This window comes from Podarcis erhardii, assembly GCF_964252035.2.
Source record: "Podarcis erhardii genome assembly, chromosome: 2".
In the NCBI taxonomy this organism is placed as follows: Eukaryota; Metazoa; Chordata; class Lepidosauria; order Squamata; family Lacertidae; genus Podarcis; species Podarcis erhardii.
Window position 1 is genome coordinate 69,597,598 of NC_138498.1, and position 23,271 is coordinate 69,620,868.

The following is a 23,271-nucleotide window of genomic DNA, read 5'->3' on the forward strand; positions in this document are numbered from 1 at the left end:
ATATATAACTTGGAAAACCAAGTGGCAGCAGGAATTTGTTTTATTGTTTTCCTCGCTTGAACATGAATCAGAGATGGTAAAGAGAGCTATAAAGATGGAACACAGCTGCTGACACAACTTGCCTTTCCTGCAGTTTGGCCACAGAGGAGGGTGAAACACATTGCTGTGGGTCAAGGGCTGGGCATTGTAGAGAATGGCTTGGTGTCCTGGTTACTGGGACATCTTTATTCAAGTCAAGTGGATGGTTTGGTTATTTATGGGCCACAGCAGCAATCAGTGCAGCCCCCTTCCCTGAACCATCCTCTGACAGCAAGAACTTGACGTTGCAGTTTGGAGCTATCAGAGCCGTCGTCTTATGAAGCTTTGTTGCAAAGCTGAGAACAGAAAGGGAGCATGTCCGTGAGGAAGAGAAAGCAATGTTCAGCCAGTATCACACCCTCCCCTGGTTACATGGTTCTTGGACATACGTTATTGCAGCTTTCCCCTCTTTCCCTCACCCAAAACAGGGGCAGCATTCAACTTTTCTAGACAGGTGCTGCAGAACCCCATACTCCAAAGAAAACCAGGTACTGCCCATACAGCCTTACTGCAGCTTAGGAAGAACCATCCTTTACCATGCACTGTGTCTCCCTATAAGTACTAAGGTCCTCCAGCCTAGCATGGATCAGTAATGGCTGAGTTTCTCCCCATGCATCAAAACACAGTTGTTGTCATCTCTGCCCAACCTGGTCTTGCCATCCACTGGGCAACTGAAGTTTCCATTCCCCTATTGGCACTCTGTTGGGTTGAGGCCTTGCTTGCCCCGCAGTTTAATGAAGCAAAACTGACTCACTAAGGATGCATCTTGTAGAGTGTCCCATCCACGCCAACTGTTATATCCAGCTTTGACGCACGACGGTTCTCTCGGATCTTCTCCACAACTGCAGATATTCCCACTGCACACATCTTAGCGGCACGTGACGACACGGCACGGCACACATCCTTTACCACCAAGGCATCCTCCGTAGATACACTCAACCCATATTCTTCCAGAATGTTACACACGTAATGGTGACCAGGAGTGCTGCTTACAGAACATTATAATCAGCGGTGGAACTGCTTGAGGCACCTATTATATTCAACAAGAGCTGTTGCCCTCTTAGAAGCTAAGCATTTCTAGTCTCTCAGTTTTGCAGATGGGATTCAATCACAAATGGGCAAATTCAGGCTGCACAATTTAACTTGATTTGGCGTTCTTGCACAACAAACCAGCTTCAATCCCAAATCAGTTTTGTTTTTGCAATATGGAAAGTGGGAGATTGTCTGGTGCAATGTTGTATAACTTCCTCACGAATAAAAACGGTTTTAACCTCCCCACAAACTTTGTGCAAACAAATCATTATGGATGCTGTATAAACAGGTGGTCTGGAAGCAACCACATTCATCCTGAAAGAACCCATTGTTCCCCAAAGGGTTCATGCGGCAGATCATGAAGGTTTTTACATTCCAAAAGGGGGGGGGGAGGGAATCCAGGCAATGCCAAATTACTGAGAATTCTGCATCAGCAAGACTAAAGCTTGGTGCTCAGAATGTATTATTGAAATAAATACAATATCTAAAAATTGGCTTGCTTTCCATAAAATCAATTAAGTTTGCATGCTTGCAATATAATCTGGGACAAGGGGTACTTGCTTGTCAGAAGGTGATCCAAGCCTAGGTAAGGTGAAGTTAAGAATGAGGGGTGGACAGATAACCAAGTAGGACTTAGAGACACCTTGAACAATAGAGTCTTTTACAGGTAAAGACCAAAAGAAGCCTCAGGAATTTGATTTCTGCACCAAACCTAAATTCTACATGAAAAGAGAATGTTACGGATACACACTTACTCCTCAACATTTGTTAGGAATTTGGTGGGGAAGATGTTTTTGGTCTTGAGTACTTCTGATGGGCGACCCCTGAAGATGACCTTGCGCATTGTTAGCTCCAGCAGAATATAGCGCACAATCTCGCCCAAGTACATGCCACTGATAAGCTTTTCATACCTTTAGGGGAAATGGAAATGAGTGTCACACAAGGAGACCCTGGAGGCAGCCATCACCCCAGATCACTCCCAGGTACCCGGACTCACCTTTGCTGGCCAGCATTGATGGATTCTGCATCCACTTTCTCGTCAAACTGTGTTATGTAGTGCTCGAGGCAGCCATTGTCTCCAAAGGCCCCCCATTCCATATTGATACACATTCTGCCCTCGTCCCCCTCCACAGTGCCCACATTCCTCATCTCCTCCATGTAACAGGCATTGGTACCCGTACCTAAGAGAAAGGGATGGAAATGAATCACTGATGAAAATGGACTGTCATATTTCCCCCTGCTCAGAGCAAGGAAAGTATTGGGATCAAGCCTGGAGGAAGAATCTTCAGCCCACTTGGCGGTCCATTCTAAATTTCAAAATTACAGAGAAAGGCTTACCTGTCAGGGAGCAGCCCAGATTCTGGTTATAGATCCCCCAAAGAAGGTAATAGTTTCAAGAAGAAGAGTGCAGGAGGGCATCCGCTGTTGGAAATATATTCCCTTGGAAAGCACCACATGTATAATCCCCTTGCCCCTAAAAGACAGATCCCGCTCACCTATTCCCAACCACCCTAGGAATTTTATCAAAGGGCAGAGCAGTATACATTTCTAGAAAATAATAATTAAAATAATGCTGCCGCAACCATCTTACCGACGATGAGGCCAATCTCACAGTTGGGGTCCACATAGGCACATGCCATCATGGTTCCTACAGTGTCATTCACTATGGCAACCACATCTATATCAATGTCCTGGGAAGAGAAAGGGAGGGAGAGACAGAGAGCAGCAAGATGTGTTACCAGGCAACACGATTCCCTATCACCACAGTAACCAGCAGAGACCCATAGGCCCTGTCGCTTGGGAAATAGGCCCCCTCTCCCTGCCCCCCCCCCTTCTGAAGGCCCCTGGGGGCATCAACCTGAAGGGAGCTCTCAAGCTCTGTCACTGTCATCGGGCTGGCTTACCGAATGGTTGCTGTTACACCTTCCACTTTCTCAATGGGCTACAGAGCAAGTGACCCATCATCACAGAGTAGACCTAGGGGTGAGGACTGAGAATATGGAGCACCGTAATGCTTTGAACACGCAACACAAACTTCTTGGGCCTGCTTGACATACAAGTTGGTTCGCCTCAGAGTCGTGAGGGGCTCCTTACGCCATATCCAAACTGAGTGAACTCTGTCAGACACATGCCCCATTTCCCAGGTCTGACAAAGAATAGAGGCGAGGCCCTTTTCTACCTGAAGCATGTTCTCACTCGCTCACCGATAAACATGGGAGAGCTGTTGTTAGACTAGAGGCACTCATCACACGTATGCAAGGGAAATAGACATGCGATGGCTGCTTTTCCTTGGGATTGGGGAAAGCAAATGTCTGGAGGCATGCTTGACCATTTGCCTGCGGCTTCTCTGCTTCAAATTGTTGCCTGCAAAGTCATTCCTTCCCAGGGTTCCACATAAGGCAAACCCAGATTTGGCGAGGGAGGCATTTGGAGCAGAGAATTAAGAAGCAAGAATGTGATTAAGCACTCATTCCTCCTCTCCAAAATCACACCCTTTTGAAGATGGATTTCCCTAAGAAAAACAGGTGCCAGGCCTGCCTTGCATGGATATGCATCGTTAGTACCTACAGTATATGTATAGTATAGGCATGGTTGGTACCTAGAGCTAAGGTGAATAAAAAAAAGAGGTTCTATCATTATAAGATTCAAAATTCTATAGCTTAATAAAAATGGTATCTGTTTGACTAATAACTTCAAAGCTGGCCTACCTGATTTGCCTGATGAGGTATACAAAAGTGCCAACTTCCACATCAATCTGATAAAAATTGCCAGCATACAGCAAGTTTAAAGGACTGGAAATGGACACTTTGGCCCCCTTTCCCCCAGTTAAGAAAGCATATAATATATATTCTTCCTAATTTTCACAAAAACTACTGAGAGTGGTTATTCTCTTCCAGTATTTAATACCACAATGACCCTATAAAGTAGGTCATGGGGGGGGGGGAGTGGATTAGCAATGCATACCAGTGAGATGCATGCCTTGTGTTTAACCAAACTACTAGAAGATACTACACCCCATAACCACACATATACCCTGTGCTGAAAACCTCTGCCCCCACCCCATGCTGCAAGCCGCCAAATGCCCAAATGAACCCCTTGTACACATTCTGCCCTAAGCTTGCCACACACTCCACCCAACACAAAAACCCAAGACGCACCTCACCCCTTGCACTGAACCCCCCTCAACCCCCCCTCCTGGTCACATACACACCACCTCACACTGAAACCCACCCTATACCGAACCCGCTCCCACACACCCTGCCCCACAGTGAACCCGCCCAGGAAGATTACGAAGAAGAAGACGGCAGTGGTTCTCTTCCATTACTTAACCTCACAGTGACCCAGGGAGATAGATTATGTCTCGAGATAGCAACAGTGGCCATGTGTTTAAGAAGGCAACTGTCCAAAACGGAGATGTGGGGTGGCGGTTGGGCTATTGGACTGGGTGAAAACAAAGAATGCATTTCACAGGGATATATCATCACAGCCGCTATCTCTGGGACAGAAAGGGTATACTTGTCTATATGCAGGTGGAAGTGGTCAGAGTGTTGGCAGAGGAGAAATGAATGCATCAAGAGTTAATTAAGCTGGAACTGATTAGAGGGTGTCCCTTGTTTTGTGACTGGACAAGTCCGGCTCTGGCAGCCATTTTGTGCTGTTGTCTATGAGCTTTTCAGATGTCCAGATGTTCCCATGGGTCCAGAACGGCTAGTTTTTGCAAAGGTCTAGGGGCCAGGAGACAGAGAGCTGGGGATGTTTTTGTGAGTGTGAATTAGCCAGTAAATTGCCTAAATGTCATTGTGATTAGGTCACAGGTTATTTTTCCCTGTGGCCTCATCCCTTCAGATCAGTGGAACAGAACTAGAGCTGGCGTTTTTAGGAGTGACAGTACTACTGGCAGTTCAAGATAGCAAAGACCCCCCCCCCACTGTGCAATGAAGTATTATGGCATACAACTTAGGCCCAAGCTATTTGAAAGACTATATTCCCTCAGATGAACCTGCCCAGGTTATGAGAGCTTTGGGGGAGGCCCTTTTCTTGGTCCCACCACCCTCACAGGCATGCGTGGTGGGGATGCAGGAGAAGGCCTTCTTGGCAGTGGCATAGCGTGGGGGGTGCAGGGGGGGCCGGCCGCACCAGGCGCAACATCTGGGGGTTAGGGAAATCCACGGGTTAGGGGGCGCAAATCCATGGGTTAGGGGGCGCAAATTACTTGCCTTGCCCCGGGTGCTGATAACCCACGCTACGCCACTGCTTCTTGGTGGCTGCTCCCAGACTTTGGAGCTCCCTCACTAGAGAAGTTAGACTAGCTCTCTCCTTGCTGTCCTACTAGCAAGTGAAGATCCTATTCCAACAGGCTTTAAGGAACTGACTGCTTTTAATTAATTGGGGGTTTTGGGTTTTTTTTAATGATGGAGGCAGTTATTTTCTATGTTTTAAGCTGTTCTTATTTTATCTGTAAGCCGCCTAGAGTCCCTGATAGTAGATTTAATAAACCAAGAGGAACAGGGATCAAGGGGGCGCATGATCAAGCATATTGCTGCACACACGTTATTCATATTATCAGTTGTATTAAATAAAAGACAGCATTGGACACTTGAGTTGGAAGGACTGCAACTGCTGAACCAAAGTCTCTCTGAAGTAGTTTTGAAAATAATCCACCTGTTTCATAGATTTTAAAGAGGCAACACTAAAAGCTGCATTTTGGCAGTGTGGAGGAGGTGAATGCACTGATTCTGAGTAGGAATGAATTGTTTTCATTCATTTCATGTTATTTCAGTGAATTTGTAGGGCAGTGCCTCTTTCACACAAAAAAATAAAAGAGCCTCCAACAGGGACTTATATAGAACATCATTAGACAATTGAGCTTACAAATCTTAGCCCACACATCTTTTCTATTACAAACTGGTGTTGGGAGGGTGCAATCTGAAGCAAAGTGGTGTGTTGGAAGACGGTGCTTAACCCTTTCCAGGCACTGGTCCAGACATAAAAGCTCTGTGTCTGAGCATTGTTGTTGTTTGCCCTGGAGATTTCCCAACGAAAACCCGCTCTATAGCACTCAATCAGAGCAAATGTCAGTTTGGGTTTCCTGTAGATTGCTGTGTGCTCTTATTGAACTCTAAAAGATGGGTTTTCATGGGGAAGGCACTGGAGAAAAAAAAGAAGAAGGGGGGGGAAGGATGCTTGAACACAGAGCATTAAAGTGTGGGCCATGCCTGGAAAGAGCAGAGGTACGGTAAGTGTGGATATACAATTTTCTTGTAAATTGCTTAGAGATTTTACTACTTTGAACTGGTATATAATTTTTGATAAATGATTTTTAAATAGAATTTTAAAAACCCTCCTCCCCATCAGGATTTGGGCTTGAAAGACCAAGGAGAAGTGTGGATACTTAGGGGTGAGTTGTACACAAGTGCAACTTGTGTCCTTGAACAACAACTTTGCTGATTATGGGGCACATCTGTTAAAGCATTAGCCTCAGCTTCCAGTTTTCTGGCTTTGTGGAGCTTGAGCCAACATGAGATAGCCTTAACTCTGATTTTAAACCAGCGGGTTTTGTGATAATTTAAAAGCCTTTCATTTTGATAAATCAGATTAAGTCTGAATAGTCCAGCCCAAACTATAATCCCTGGCAAATCTATCCAGAGTTTGTGCCCCATATCCCACACATACTGTTTGACGCTTTACAGCCTCTCTTAGCAACTGCACGACATCTTCTCCTACACAGCCTGTGGCACTGAACCCCTTGGTCCATCTCAGCAAGATGCCCTGTGAAACCAAGAGAAACAAGGAATTGTGATAAACATGTAGATGCAACTGGACTGCTTTCTCTGAGCTGCTTGCCCTTCACATGTTCATGGATGATTCTACTGTAGCTAAGCTGCAACAGAGAGATGGCAGTAGGAGACATGCAGATAATGCAGGGACCCGCCTCTGCAAAAGTTCTGCAGGTCCTCTAGTTTCTGAGTTTTCTTTAGGCATTGCTCACCCAATCTCAAGTTTATCCTTGCAACAATATGGGCTAGAAACTTGCCAGTGCCAAATTGTGCAGCTTTTCTGCGCTTCCACAGAATTGTAGCATACACACTAGGACAGAGACTGGATCTATTAGAGGGAGATGCCTAACTAGTGGGGGCAGGGGGTTCAACAGGGGTTTTTCACAAAGGACAGCTGAATTTCACAATTTAGAAATCCTACAAGCTGAGCTTTCATTTCAAGTTATTTGTAAATGGTTTGAAAACTATGTTGTTATCATAGCGTTTGGAAATTTTTCTCTTTCTATCTTGGGGAACACAAGGTAGTTCAACCCCATTTCTCTCCCTTCCCATCTACCACAAAAATACCTTCCCAGCAGGGGGCTCCACTGGCTAACCCAGGTAAGGGAGGCAGCAAAGTCCTAATTCCCAGCATCACCACATGAGCAGCAGATCACTTCCATAGGTGCTTCATACCTTGTCCAGGTTCGTCTGACTGCAGGGAAATGAAAAAGTGAAGCCCAGTGGCAGTGTTCGTCCCACAATGCTATGCTTGCTATGGAAATCATTAATGCATTGAACAATGTGATCAAAGAGCTGCAGGAAAATGGGAGAAAGCATGAGGCCTTATGAGGTAAAGACAACTTTGGAGAGGAAACGCCATCAATAACAGTGTCGCCCATCCCCACAGTTGCCAGTGTCACAGCCAGTCTGTAATAGAGGCCAGTTCAACCCAGCCATGTCTTCCCCTTTCTTGCACCTACCTGTATTGCATTACTCTGGGCCACTTCGGGTGGAATTGTGTAAGACTCAGAGACCATGTGTACACCACCCTCTTCTTTGCTTTTCACCTGCACCATAAGCACTCGGAAATTGGTTCCGCCCAGATCCAATGCAAGGAACTCCCCTCTCTCTACAAAATGTATAAGGGACAAGAGCTTGAGTGACATAGACTCTCAACTACAACCCAACACAGTCACTGCAAGGGTCTCCTTCTTTGGCTTCTTTGCCTGAGGCCAACATCATTCCCACCAGTGCTGGCAACTTAAACTATAAAGCCTTGGGAAAGCATCTCACCAGCCCTCTAGAATATTGGTTGTCAACTGAGGGGTCAAGACCCACTGGCACCATACCAATATTTGCTAATAAAATAAAATGCATATTTGTGCTATAGGCGGCTGCAGGATCTGAAAAGGTTGGAGACTCCTGTTGTTACTAGCAGTGGTTATGCTGCACTCTTCTCAGTGAGATGAACATAAGTAACAATAACAACAGCCCCATATCAATTGAAAGACTTGGGCCCCCCAAAACTCAGAAGGTTTTCTCTGGACAAACACAACTTCCCTGATACTTTTTTAAAAGCCCCCTTGAGCTCTTCAAAGCTCTTCCCTCCCAAGATAAAGGCCATTCCCAAGAGGTTGTTCTCTGGCTCTCACCGCTGCCGTCAGGCAAATGGCGGACGTAAGTGGGCAACATGCGGACGGTGGCTGTACTGTGTGTCTCCTTTGACAGACCCTTCTCCATTTCCTGTCTCATCATGGTCCGCAGTGTGTCCATGTCGGACATAGAAAGTCGGAAAGGCGCCAGGACCTGGGCTACTCCTTCCTGTTGGTGTTTGAGCCTCATTGTCGCAGCTGCTACCCTGGCAGCCCCAAAAACACAGCCATGTTCTGATGTGGCAAAGGTGACAGTGCAATCAGGAGCCAGTGATTTCAATGTTTCTTGCAATATCTGACCATACCTGGAGGGAGAGGAAATGTCAGAGACCTTGAAGCAGGGTGACTGGAAGTAACCTTTCTGGCCTTTCTGCACCTGTCCCCTAGCTTACTATGCCTTTGCCCAAAAGGAATGTGAAAATTTGCTGGATAAATGAGTCTTTGGGTCTGTTTACATTATCCACATTTTCTAAAATGGCTGAACTCCCTGAAGTTAACAGCCTCCTAACTTTGGACATGTAACAGACCCCCTAGCCTGGGAAACCCCAGTAACCAATTTGAGAGATTCAGATGGATGGATGGATCCATTTATCTGAGTAGTATAGATGGGTTACTGTCCTGGAAGGAGCTGATATGGCAAGAGAGAGGATAAAATATGCTGCCTACTGAGTTTCTGGCAACAATGAATAGCTAAGCTGACTTAATGGTTCTCTGGGTTGAAGGAAAATATTTTTATATCTGGAAGAAGACACTGGAAGAAATGCTTTCTTGGCCAGTGATTTCAGTCCAGGAGAAAGCTTGCTCCAATAACCTGCTCATGAAAGGAAGTCAGGGAAAATATTATGGTTAGTCCAGTGGTCCATAGGAAAGTGGGATTGGTGGGTTTCTTGGTTTTGATTTAGATGAGGGGCAGCCAATATGATGATCTACAGATGTAGCTGGGCTACAGTTCCCATCATCCTTGATCATCAAGCATGCATATGGCCATTATAGTCCAACAATATCTGGAGGTCATCGCACTGGCTACTCACGACACGAACAAATATTTATATGCCTGGTACAACTCCTTACTGTGGTCGGCTCTTGTACATGTCCCCTTCCACAGCCACAATGATTTTCAGGTGTGGCAGCCCTTGACTGATCCGGATATGAGTAAGAACGCCAGCCAGTCCAGCAGCACAGAGCTTGGCAGAACGGACATAGACCGCTTGGCATATTTGCTGCACGTTGAAACAGTCTTGGTTGCTTGCCACCATTCCCAGGCGGACAAGGAAGTTCTTGGTATTGGCCAGGCCAACTTTTTCACTGCAGTTAAAGCATACATGAGTTAAAGCAGGGTGGCAGCAGCAAGAGGCATGAGGGAGACTCTGGTTAACTGTTAATTGATCTCAGCAAAGAATAATATTGATTCCAAATTGAAATCACTGAACTCTCCATCTATAATGAACTAGCGTGTGTGTGTGTTTAGTTTTGTTTCTACCCATGCTGACTTTTTAGAGACGGACACAAGAACTGTAACAAGATAAATATTTCAGAAAGTGGACGTTGTTAACATCTCGTTGATATTTAAGGTTTTGTTTTTAACGTCTGTTACTTGATTATGCTTTGTTTTATTTTCTTCTTTTATCTGCACTGCTATACAGGCCCTTCTTACAGCAAAAAGCATTATAAAAATTGTTTACAAATAAAATAATACCACAAGGGCCATAGCTCAGTAGTATAGCCCTTGTTTTGTATGCAGAAGGGGGCAGGCAGCATGGGAATGCATGTGTTGGTGCTGAATAACGCAGAGTATTAAATGATTGTACTGGGGGAACAAACAGTGACATGTCACATTTACCAGTTCTGATTCTTAGCCTTGTGACACCTTTGCTATTCCCTCTTCCTACCTGATGAGAGATATACTTAATGAATGGCCCACTATAGACACTTTTCTTTAAAGCCTTCTTCTTTTAAGACATCTTACTTGAACAAATATCTCTGGCAGTGTATCTCTGGGTCATCCTACGGTGTATTTAAATGTGCAAGTTGATTCAATCATTCATTCATTCACCTGCTTCAGTGTTGTTGTTTTTTATGGGCTACAGATGTAATTATTTATGTGGGTCCATTCCTCTTGGCTGCTTTTCTAGGGCTAGGCTAACAAGGCATGCCAAGTCACACTCTGCTGCTACTGAGGATATCAGGTTGACCAGGTCTCCCAAGACGCGTTTGAGGAACTCACTTACTCTATGATGTCCACAACATCTTGGAGCTCCATTTTTCCCTTGGTAAGAAGGGTGGGAGTCAGGACACCGCTGAAGATATCACCTTTCTCAGCCAAAGTAGCCAAAGTAACACGGATAGTATCACACAGATATATGCTACTGACCAACTTCTCAAACCTGCCAGTGAGAAGAAAGAAGAAAATCAGTGCAGAAAGAGAAGGAATTGAAGTGAAAGGGTGGTTGGCAAATTACTGGTCAAGTCACCCTGTCTATAGGAGAAGTCTTGGCCATTTCTTACAACATTTGCTGCTAAGACAGACAATATCATAGGTTGCTTGTTTGTAGACCACCTGTTCTATAGGGTATTCATGCTGACTGCACAAAGTTCACATAAGGTTACACAACATCAGCATTCATTCAGGACTTATACAGGAATGACCATTCCCAGTGGCTTCATGTCACCCTAATCTCTGAGCAGAGCACAATTCCAAAGGTACCAAGTTTGCTGATCAGGGTCTGTGTTTCCTTTCAGACAACAAGGCACAGCAGAGATGGTGTTTTCTTTATGATATATGGCTTGCTTACATATATATGCAACCTGAACCTGGGATGGAAGGGCTTCGAGCATTACTCTCCAAGCGGGTTCCATTTCCTCCACGGCTGCCACCTTAGATTCAATCTGTCAACCCACATTGCTCTGACTCCCCACCTTCTCCAGCTTGCAAACACAACCATTTTTCCTCCAGCCTACACCACGCAAACTGCAATCCTTCAACAACTGCTTGCCTTCCTTGACTTTGTATTTCTAACTAACTCTGAGTTGAGAGCGAGGGGGCTTCACCCATTTCCCAGCTGGCACAGTCTTAGCTTTGCTGATTGATTTCTTAATGGGTCACCCTTCACCTTTTGCTCTTTCAATGGCCCATCTCTCCAGTGGTGTCCAAACTTTTTCAAAGAGGGCCAGATTTGATGAAGTGAAGGGCCATGGGTGCCGACCAAAGGACCAACCAAAGTTGTTGACCTTTTTTAAGGTATAAACTGCCACAGCAGGCCAGATTAGGCCCCCGAAATGGACTTTGGACATGCCTGCTCCAGACGATTACTTCATCAGGAAGCCAGCCTGGCTTATATTTTAACATGCTAAATTCAGCGCCTGACACCCAGGAATTAGAAGGGGAGTCTAGGCACCCCACAAATGTATGACAATGCTAAATAGCATTGGGGATATAACTGTGTCCTGAAGCACCCCATGGTGTAACCACCAGGGGGCTGAAAAGCACTCTCCCAGTGCTCCTCTCTGGACCCAGTACTGTAAATAGAACTGGAACCAAGGTAGCACAGGGCTCCCAATTCCCATTCCATGGTATCGAAAGCCACAGTCAGATTGAGATGCAGGAGCGAGGTGACCCTCCCCTTGTCCTGCTCTTCGTGAAGGTCATCCATCAGGTGACTGAACAAAGATGGTACTGAACAATTGCAAACACAAATTTGGAGTTTGATTATGCAGAAAATGTGTTTTTGGACACAGAGCACGACTAACCTTGATTATTCCAGTGAATCCCGGGCACCAGTAACCAATGACTCATTTTTTAAACAGATTGTTACTTCCTTTACTGTGACTCACTTGTTTTTGCCTCGGTCCATGGACTGCTTATCCATTTGCAGGTCAAACTCTGTCGTTATGTCATTCAACTCGCCCAGCTTCCCAAAAGAGCTCCATTCGGTGTTGACACACATGCATCCAGCACCATGCTCCAAGCCTGCTATATGCTGCAACTCCTCCACATAACCACAGTTAGTGCCAGCATCTACCATATGCAGGAAGGCAGGACACAGGGAGAGAAGCTCAAAACAGGAGAAACAGCATTTTAATAAAGCCTCCGGCCGCATGGCAATGAGAAATTGCAACTGTCCTGCAACTGTCCATCTATATGCCAGTATCCTAACTCTCACAATAGTTAGGGCCTGCCATTTTGATGAAATGCAATATCTTCCTAGAATGTGTGCTTAGAATCCAGCTCCCTAATTCTTAATCACCAGGGAATTGGTTTCTAGCCCTGTGATGTGGCTACATACTATGCTGAGATTCTTCCAATCTAGGAAGAATAGCCAGTTTCTTGGCACCCCTGCCCCCCACATCTACTATAAGGCATATGAAAGCCTTCCAGCTCAACAGCTTGCTAGCAAGTCGCCAGCACCATGCAAGGTTTTGCTTACCTATCACCAGCCCAACCTCACATGGCTCTTTCTCAGAATGGCAGCTCAACAAGGTTCCCACAGAGTCGTTTATTACAGCAATGACCTCAATCTGGTAGTTCTGGAGAGAAAAAGATTAAAGCGACTCTCTCATTTTCTCACCAGAAGCACACCCCCCCCCCATGCATGCTTCAGTCACAGCTGACGCAGCCGCTGTCCTCACCTTGCAAGTCTGGTTAAGAGCTGTTTGGAGCAGTTGTGCCACATCATGCCCCTCCACACCTGGCCACCGGCAATCCTTGCTCCATCTGATCAGCTTACACTAAGGGAAAACCAAGCAGGAAGGCCACTGAGAAACTTCAACAAACCACTGAGAAACCCAGCCCTGCTTCCTACAAGCAAAGTATTCAAGCAAGAGGACCAACGGGGTTATTCATGAAAACATGTCCTGTGATCTTTGAAAAGTAGAAGAATCCAAATCTGAGAATGACTTTGACAATTCATTTACTCTATATATTCATTCAGTAACAAGCTCTATATTGGTTTAATCAGCTGCCACCAGTTTTGTATTTGGATAATGGGTTTGTGTATTTTCTAAAGAGCTGTGTTATGTTTTATTCTTTTTATGTGGGCTGCCTTGGGAGGATTTTCCCTCCGAGGCAGCGTGCAAGTTCTGAAATAAATGAATAAAACAAATAGCGCAAAATCAGTATGCTGATGACACCCAGCTCTATCTCTCTGTTCCATTTGAATTTGGAGAGGCAGGACAGGTGTTGGGCCAGTTTGGAGTTGGCAGCGAACTGGATGTGGGCCAATAAATTGAAAATGAATCCAGACAAGACCAAGGTGCTGTTTCTTCCAGGTTACTGAGATCTGGATGTGGGAACACAGCCTGTTTTGGATGGGGATGCACTCTCCCTAAAGGAGCTGGTACTTTGCCTGGAGGTGCTCCTGGACTCAGCACCACCAAAGGAGGACCAGGTGGCTTCAGTGGCAAGAAGCACCTATTTTCAGCTCTGGCTTGTTTGCCAGCTAGTCCTTCCTGGACAAGGAAAATGTGGCCACAGTTACGTGTGTTCCGGTAATTTCCACCCACCCAGGTGGACTACTTCGATGTACTGTGCATGTGGCTTCCCCTGAAGGTGGCCCAGAAGCTGAAACTGCTGGAGAATGTGGCGGCCTTGCTACTGACAGGTATCACTGGCCAGATGCACATTTTATCAGTTTTGAAAGATCTGCAGTGATAGCCAGTTTGCTTCCAGGCTCAATTCAATGTGCTTCTGTTAACACAGAAAACCCTAAATTACTTGGGTCCCAGATATCTGATGGAGTGCTTCTTCCAATGTCAATCTGCATGAGAATTAATATTTGCAGGGGAGACTCTAGTCATGCTGCTGTTATGGAATGTGGTTTGAGAATAAGTGGTGAGCAGAAGGACCTTTTCAGTGGCAGCCCCTAGGCTTTAAGAATGTGCACCCTTCAGAGGTGCATATTGCCCAGATACTGTACAACAGCAGTGAGGAACTCAATCTGGCCCATGAGTCAGTTTTCCCCAAACCCAGTGCCGGAATTAAGTATAAATTAAATAAGCTATAGCTTAGGGCCCCCCAAAAAATTAAAGGGGAAAAAAAGATATACATTTCCAAAATATGAGATAATAAACAAATAAACATACAGCAACAGTATTTTGGCTCCTATCATGTAAGTAACGGACCCCGCCTGCTAGCCTGCTCCCTAAAATATCACATATAAAGGGCCCCATTACCTTCAGTAGCTTAGGGCCACATCAAACCTAAATCCGGCCCTGCCCAAACCACACCCATATGCTGCACCCTTGATGTCATGTTATGTTAGGTGTGGGGCACATAAAGACATGACTGCAAAGGGGAAATGGGGAGTCTTAAAGTGCACTCCTGACCATTCCTTGGCAAACAAAGCTTGTTCTCAATGCCGGCCAGCCGAGTGAAGTGGGTCAGGAAAGTGGGTACAAGATCATAGATTTAAAGTTCCGTTTGGATTTCCTTCCTATCTCCAGTCTCCCGTACTGTCTGCTGCTGGGCCAACAAAGTATTCACCTGGTTCAGTGCAATATGCTCACAAGCAAAGGGAAAACAGAAGCACAGCAGCAAATTTTTGGTGTTGAGGCTAAGTCCATCCAAAAACGTGGCCACACATTTTGCAAGGAATTCAAAAAGCTGGAAAAGAAAGCACGGTATTATGAGTACGGTACATTCCACTCACCTCAGGGCACGATGCCAACAAATGACGACAGCAAATATTTGCTAGCAGTGTAGAACCTGAAATTTCACCAGTAGTGTGATCTCACCAAATCACCCAGTAGGGTTTTTTTTATCAACCTCTTACCAATATATTATTATTATTATTATTATTATTATTATTTAAAAAACAAATGTACACAAGATAGAAACAAATATTTTTAAAAGGGAATGGCTCTGACGATGCTTAAGCAGTATAACTGAAACCAGCATCAAGACAGGTTCTGCTAGATACACCCAGAATCTGACTCAGTATAATGCAGGTTCCAATGCAGGTTCCAATGTACGTGGCAAAATCTGTCTTTTTCCTATGGGGACAAATATCTGTTTTGGGTAGGGAATTTAATTCAGAAAAAATATATTTGCGGGGAGAAGGGTTAATCTGCCCATTACCCAGTATCACAGTCACAATATGATGGGGGGGGGGGGCGGCTTGTAGCTACTTTCCGCATTTAAATGCAGGAGATACTGTTAACTGCCAAGGTTAGGGAAATTGTAGGGGAAATTAATAAGGTAAAGGATCTAGAGCAGGAAGAATAAGAAAGAGCAGGAGGAAAAATAGAGGAGAGGAATCAGAATACATGTTAGCCCCTCACTGTATTCAGTGGGGCTGATTCCTGTGTGTGTGTAAGATGGCAGCTGAAGGGCCCCAGGATGAGTAAGCCAATTTTAAGGAGCCAAACAGCTGATAGGCTACAGGGAGGAAAGGTGCTCTCAGGGCATTGGGCAGAGAAGAGTGCCAGAAGAGTAAAATGATCAAGGAGGGGCAGGGTGAGATGAAAGAGCAGCTAAGTGGGAGAATGAGAAAGAAAACATCTGAAAATCAATACAATAATTTTAAATTCAAGACAAACGAAGAAGCTTGTGAAGAGAGCAGAAGGTGCATTCATGATTATTTGTGCTCATGATGGTAACTGGTTGGATATACTGCTTCATTTCCAGTCAGTGCATGTCCCATAGCTTTCCATTGTCATCCTGTAATTCGTCATATAACAAATGTTTCAGTTTTGGTTTGTCTTGCTTTTGTTATGTTATAGCTCAAGAAAGTGCCCTCCCAGGTGGCAACAATGCAGTAACAGTGCAGAAGCACTGCAGAGCAACTAGCAAAGGGATATGGTGTGCAGACTGTCCAGTTTCAATCCAGCACTAATGCATTGCTATTCCATCAAAGACATACTGCAGAAGACATCAGCAACCCAACCCAACCCAACCCAACCCAACCCAACCCAACCCATAATAACAAGCAAAATGAATTAAGTAAGCTGAAGAACTCAAGACAGAGGAATGATACCTGCTCCCCACTGCCGTTGACAATATTCTCAGTAATGGGAAAGTCCTTTTTCTTCATCACCACAGGCTCATCCTTGCGATCTGATAGTTGCAAGAGCATGATCTTCACTTGATCCTTCTTCATTTCTAAACCCAAAAAATCCCCCGTCTCTGAAAAATAGATGTGAACATTAGGATATATAGTGATCAAGACTGCCCATGTCTCATTCATATGGTTGCCATATAAATTCTTTTTAAATTGCTATGAGGGGGGGAGAGCTGGAACTGAGGTGGGGGGTGTCTGTCACCAGGACTGTTTGTTTGTTTGTTTGTTTGTTTGTTTGTTTGTTTGTTTGTTTAGCCCAGCTTTGCTGCTAATCAATGGACAATCTTAAATTAGAATGTGAATTATTATATAGTCAATAAACACTGATAGATTATTTTCCATGAGGGAGAGGAAGCGACTGTCCAGGGTTTCAGTGGCACACAATAACAAATACAAAAAGCAGTAGGCCAATCATCACTTAGGTTCATGATCATCATATGTGACTAGGTGCTGAACGGTGATAGTAATTCAGAGTCACCAGGCTCCATGCATAGGTTTAGAAAATAAAACCAGCTCAGTTGGTTAGAGTGCGTTGTTACTGGTGCTAATAACACCAAGGTTGCAGGTTCAATCCCTGTATGGGACAGCTGCACATTCCTGCATTGAGGGGGTTGGACTAGATGAATCTCAGGGTCCCTTCCAACTCTGCAGTTCTATGATTCTATAATTCTGTTGAATTATGATTCTATAATTCTTGGCTAGTCTGTGGAAGTGATTTCAACCTAGCTGTTTCTGCTGTTGATGCAAAGGCAGGAGCTGTCACTGCATAACACATTATTATTACGATTATTATTACTATTTATATCTCACCTTTCTTCCCAAAGAGCTGGTAGTAGCACTGTACTTTAGAGGGTATCTATGTGTTTTTAAGGATTCTACTGAGTTTCTACTACAACACAGTTCTGCCCCTGAACAAGAAGGGTCATAGCTTAGTGGGAAAGCACCTGTGTTGCATGCAGGGGGTCTCAGGTTCAATTCCCGGTATTTGCAGGTAAGGTTGGGAGAGTAGGTTCCTAGTCTGAAGCCCTGGACAGCTGCTGCCAGAAAATGTAGACAATACTGAGCTAGATGGACCAATGGGTCTGACTCAATGGTCCAAGAAATGAACAAAGGTGGCAGGTGCTGCTTGGCAATCTGTGCTCAACAAGACCGCAGTTGTATGTGTTAGCCTACCAAGCCTCACAACCCTAAGCAGAACCCAAGCCCTTCATCCTCACTCAGATGACTGCCTGCTGTATCATTCTGCAGGCCACCTCTCAGCCAACACCAGCATTGTTACCACCAAGCTAGACAGGCAAACTGTGGACAGATGCAGATTACCAGATTCTGGGTCATTCTTGCACATGCTAGACAAACCAGGAAATCGCTCCTTCGCAAGGCTCTGTGCATGATCTAATAGCATTTCATCTTTCTCTTTGTCCCCCCGCCCAAATATGTGCATCCCTGTGTACTCTCAGAGATTCACAAGCCAGTACTTGGAAGTTTTGAAGCCAAATGTGGCAATCGGGAAGCCAGGATGTTGTGGAAAATAATGTGGAGCAGGAACAAAAGTGTGGAAAGGAATGGTATTCAAAGTACAGCTACATGGGCTGTTTAAAAAATTGGCAACCCAGTGCAAGGTGTAAAGGAGTCTGGAGTCAGCCACTGGTTTTCAACTGGTGGGTCAACTTAGGACCCATTCAGAACCCCTAATCCAAGGTGGACCACAACAGCAGCACTATCACCAGTGGGTGATATATTGGGCGGAAATTAAGAAATGGGCTCCTCAAATGCATGCTTGGGTTAAAAGTAAGTCCTAGGTCTGAAAAGGTTGAAGACTATGGGTCTAGACTAGGTCTCCAGCTGTTTTGGGACTCCAAATCCCATCATCCCTAGCTAGCTGGATGGTGGAAATTGTATTCCTAAAACAACTGGTCTAGACAACAGTTCAGGCAAACTGCCAAAAAGAAAGCACACTTACCAGTGCCATCAGTCAAGGTACAAACGTAGGAAGGCAGCATGGGTAAAGGGAGGCCATCTTTAACCTTCTCCTTGAGGCCACTCTGCATGGCTGAATACACAGAATCCCTCACATGTTGAAGCTGCTCCTTGGGTAGATGAAAGGCCTGTACATGTTTCTGGATCTGGTCAGAAACAGGAGCGTTTTTAGAGGGAGCACGGTGGGGAAGCAGTTTGTGATCTTCCCTGCCTTCAGTACTGGACGTGCCCACAAACGAACTTCTCTTTAACCTGGGAACAAAATTCATCTCCCTGGAGCTTTGTGGTGAAGGTGAAGCTGCAGGTGCAGATGTACGTGATTGTGAAAAGGTGACAGCTAAAAAAGAGGACTCGCTGGCATCAGAGTCCCGCTGCTTGGGAAGAGGGGGAAAGCCTGAATTATGCCTGGAGTCGAAGGAACTAGGTCCTGAATTAAGAGCGAAAAATGTGTTGGAGGCTGAGCTGGAATCCAGCGAGGAATTTACCACTAAGGAAAACCTATGAAGGTCCTCGGAAGCTGGATTGGGACCTGACATGGAATTTAGCAGAAACGAAACTTTAGAACACAGATCGTCATCACTGTCTCTCCGACTGGCTCGGCCCCGGTCAGACATGGTGTCATCAGTCACAAAAAGCCCTCGTCTGTCAAGTCAGCAAAGGGCGGAAAGCGCGAGGGGGGAGTGGGGGTGAGGCAGGCCAGCATGTGGGGCTGGGAGTTGAGTCCGGCTCAGGGTGGGGCGCAGAGTGAGGCCGAATGTGAGCGGCCCAGTTTTGAAGCTGCGCGAGCGAGGCATGAACAGACACACGAGGCAGGGTGCAGGAGGGAGAGGTGAAGTAGAAAGAAAGCAGAGTGGGAGGGAGGGAGGGTGGCAGAGGAGGAAAGGAGAGAGAGAAAGGAGAGGAGGGCTTGGAGCAGGAGGCAGTTGGAAGATTCCTCAAGCGAGAGAGTGGAATGGAAGCGGGGGGGGGGGGGAGTAGAATGTGGGGCCACAGAGTTATAAAAAGGGCAGAGGAGACCATATAATTGTCTGCATAGGCCGTTTCATGGTTCATACTGAAAAGCCGTTTTTTAAAATAGCCTCTGGAGCTGAGGGCTGGGGAGGAGAGTCCCCTGAGGGGATTTTAACCTTGCTGTGACTAGACCCCCAGCAGTGCCCACCTCCAAATAAAAGATAGCTGTGGAATTCACACACTTTCTACACTTTCTATCTTGTAGGAAGACGTTTCTTTCTTTCATTCATTTGTTTTCTCCACCATTGGAAAAATAGCCTTGTCAATGGAAATTCCAATGCGAGTGCAGACTTTTGTCCCAATTGGTTGGTGGGGCAGAGACTAGGGACAGGGGAGAAATTTTCAGTTTGCATTTAAAGCCAGGTTTATCAAAGTTGCGCTTTCCAAAGCAATATGAGGACTGAAACATAGCTATCCTTCAAGCTTCACACTCATCTGAATTTTGTGATGCAGTTCTCCAGTCAAAAACGTTCACAAAAATGCATATGTTAGGGGAAAGGGTGCATAAAAAGGAATTTATATACAAAAATAACATAAAAAAATAGATTCCATTAGGGGGAAATGCTTGTTAAAATGTGTACACCAGTCAAAAATGCATATAGAAATGTATTTGTTAGGAGAAATTCGCACTAGAATGCTGAAGAATTTTCATGAGGGTTTTTCCTTTAAAACAACAACAAAAAACTTCACAAACTGATGCTGAAATGTGGAGATTGGAGTTTATGATTTGAAAAACAAGAAATAGAGAGAACCAAAATTAACAGATTCTTCCATTCCAAACTATGTCAGCCTTTCACTGAGGTTCACTTTGGATATCACAGGTCAAGATTGAGACTAAGCCTGCTTCCAGACTGTCACCATTTTGTTCCAGTGCATTCCAAAACTTTAGGCTTGCAGTATTAAAGCAGATTAAATAGTTCTGTCACAGACCACTTTTAACAACCCCCGTTTCCCCTTAGTGCAGCCCGCTCTACCTTTACAGTAGCAACATCCTAAGTGCAGACCTTACTGAGCGTGAAACAGTCTGCTTCAGGAGGCAGTGGGCTTTTCACCACTGGAGGCCTATAAGCAGAGTTTCTTATCCCTCAGGTGAAATGCGACTTAGCATCAAGTGGGGAATGTGCTTACTGAATGAGGTCTGATTGTGCAACAAGATTTTCACCTCCTCTCCTCTCTCTGCACACGCCCTAAACTCATAGCTGTCAACTTTTCCCTTTTCTTGCGAGGAATCCTATTTGGAATAAGGGAAATGCCCTTAAAAAAGGGAAAACGTTGACAGCTATGCCTAAACCTGCCCTGGGGTGTTCTTCAAATCCACCAGAACAGATTTAGGAGGCATAGGGAGGAGGAATGGGGGGAAGTCATGTTGCACAAGAAGACCTTGTACCAGAGCATGCAACAACTTAGTTGAACGCTGCCCAAAGCAACAAGCCCAAATTTATGGCAAGCTTTGAGAACAATGACAGAACAGCTAACCAAACAGGTCCCTGCTTTTATTACCAATTGATTGGCAGCTAGAGAGAAGTGCTCTTACCTTAGACTCATTGCACTGGCTTCTCATTGCACTGGCTTTTCCCGCTCAGAGTTCATTAGAACTGAGCACCTGGCAAGATACACTGTAAGGAGACAATGGACTGGATTGAATTCCGCATATGCTTTGCATGCAGACAATCTCAGATTCAATCTCCAGGTAGGAATGGGAAAGGTTGAAGCCTTGCGTGGTCTAGAACTGTTCTTGGCTTCCCGCTTGTGGTTCATCTGTCTATGAGTCCAGGTTCGCCTGTCATGACCAGCCAGACTCTGATTTTTTTTCAAGTTTGTTTCCTTTCCCATGGGGGATGAGCAAAATGTGCTTTAAAGAAACCACGGTTGTGTGCAGACCACCTTATTGCCAGTGTAGTAGACAATACTGCTAGATGGACTAATGTCGGATTAACCCAGCAGATGGCAGATTCTTCTGTGCTTCCTAGTCATCCTACCAATTCTAGATGCTGGTATCCATTTCGAACAGCTCGACAAGAGCCTTGTAAACGAGTGATTGACTCTGTGTTGGTTTTGCTGCAATTGGATAATAGCATGACTACATCTGGAAGTTATTCCAGTTCCTTGAGTCAAGGGCCTGTTGCAATAATAACATTTTTAATTTTTAGAGATGCAAGTTAAGGCTAATTGTCCAAGTTCTGTTCACAACAGAGCCATGGCAGGTCTGTGTGGAGCTGTGCCATTTTGATATATGTTCACCCTTATCCGTATAGGATGCCTGATGGTAGCCAATAGTACACTAGCTGAGATCATTTTCAAGGATGGCCACTGGTGTCAGCCAAGATCTCATCCCTATGACTTGCACTCAGCAGGAGTGCAAAGCTTTGCACCTGAATGAAGCACATGGTAGTTGCAATTATCCACTGCTCCACCAACACACTGCAATTAGAAGCAAATGCAAAACACAGCTAGACAGAGTCACACTGCTATGCATACCTTAGGATATAGATAATGCACAGTGAGGCAGAATTATCTGGCCACACTATTGCTGGGTGATCTGGCTCATTAAAGACAGTTATGAGGTGGCTTTCTACCATAACCGGCCAATTATTAGAAGGGATGAGATGTAAAACGAGCTGCAAGGACGTGAGTCTCTCTGTGACCCAGTTCACACATAATGTTAAGCGAAACCATGGCTAAGCATGAATGCACAAACGTTTCCCAATCAAAGATAGCTGAAGTGGGACCCATCAGGCAACACTGTTCTTTCCTGATAAACCACAACAATCCAGAAAGCTGAGCATATCATTGGTTGCCAATGTGGCTATCGTGAAGACTGAGAAACTCACGAACAGTGGCCAGTATCCAACTAAACCGTTTCATGAGTGCAAGGACTTCCAGGTGTATAACTGAACTTTCTCACCCTCTCTTCTCCCCACTCAAACCCTAAATCTTTTCTGGGGAGTCCCCCAACCCTCAGGAGCATATTTTGGGAGAAAGTAGGGAAGTTCCATTCTCCAGCTAAAGGTTACTGTGCCAGCTTAATAACATAAGAATAGCTTGCTGGGTCAGCCAATGGCCCATCTCGGTCCTCGTTTGTCCGGTCCTCGTTTAAAGCCATCCAAGTTGGTGCCCATTACTGCCTCCTGTGGGAGGGAGTTCCATAATTCAACTACACACTGCAAGAAGAAGTGCTTAAAAAAAAAATCTGTCCTGAATCTCCCAACATTCTGCTTCCTTGGATGTCCATGAGTTCTAGTGTTATGGAAGAGGGAGAAAACTTATCTCTATCCACTTTTCCTCTGCCATGCATAATTTTATAAACTTTCATCATGTCACCTCTTACTTAAATTTTCTCTAAACTAGAAGGTCCCAAATGCTGCAAACTTTATAGGGGAGTTGTTCCATCCCCTTGGTCATTTTGGTAGCCCTTTTGGGTGCATTTTCCAATACTACAATATTCTTTTTGAGATGAAGCAACAAGAACTGTATACAATACTCCAAATGCGGTTGCACCATTGATTTGTATAACCAACAGTTACATACCAACCAGAAATGTGAGAGCTCAGTTATATGGGAATGGACACTAGGAAAGGATACAGTGGCAACTTGGGTTAAGAACTTCTCGTTCTGGAGGTCCGTTCTTAACCTGAAACTGTTCTTAATCTGAGGTACCACTTTAGCTAATGGGGCCTCCCGCTGCCGCCACGCGATTTCTGTTCTCAT

The 23,271-nt window shown here is 45.1% G+C and overlaps 1 protein-coding gene across 1 annotated transcript; it reads right to left on the reverse strand.

The window, feature by feature from the left end:
• Nucleotides 1-22: 22 nt before the first annotated feature.
• On the reverse strand, nucleotides 23-19,500 carry HK3 (hexokinase 3). The gene is made up of 17 exons (XM_081850192.1): nucleotides 18,536-19,500; nucleotides 16,492-16,640; nucleotides 15,000-15,119; nucleotides 13,148-13,246; nucleotides 12,946-13,045; nucleotides 12,353-12,536; nucleotides 10,750-10,905; nucleotides 9,593-9,826; nucleotides 8,522-8,826; nucleotides 7,850-7,998; nucleotides 7,563-7,682; nucleotides 6,784-6,879; nucleotides 2,702-2,801; nucleotides 2,108-2,291; nucleotides 1,866-2,021; nucleotides 833-1,063; nucleotides 23-374 (listed from the first exon to the last, which is right to left on the reverse strand). Exons 1-17 carry the CDS (start codon nucleotides 19,164-19,166, stop codon nucleotides 251-253), a joined length of 3,138 nt encoding a protein of 1,045 aa, XP_081706318.1. The 5' UTR covers nucleotides 19,167-19,500; the 3' UTR covers nucleotides 23-250.
• Nucleotides 19,501-23,271: the final 3,771 nt, after the last annotated feature.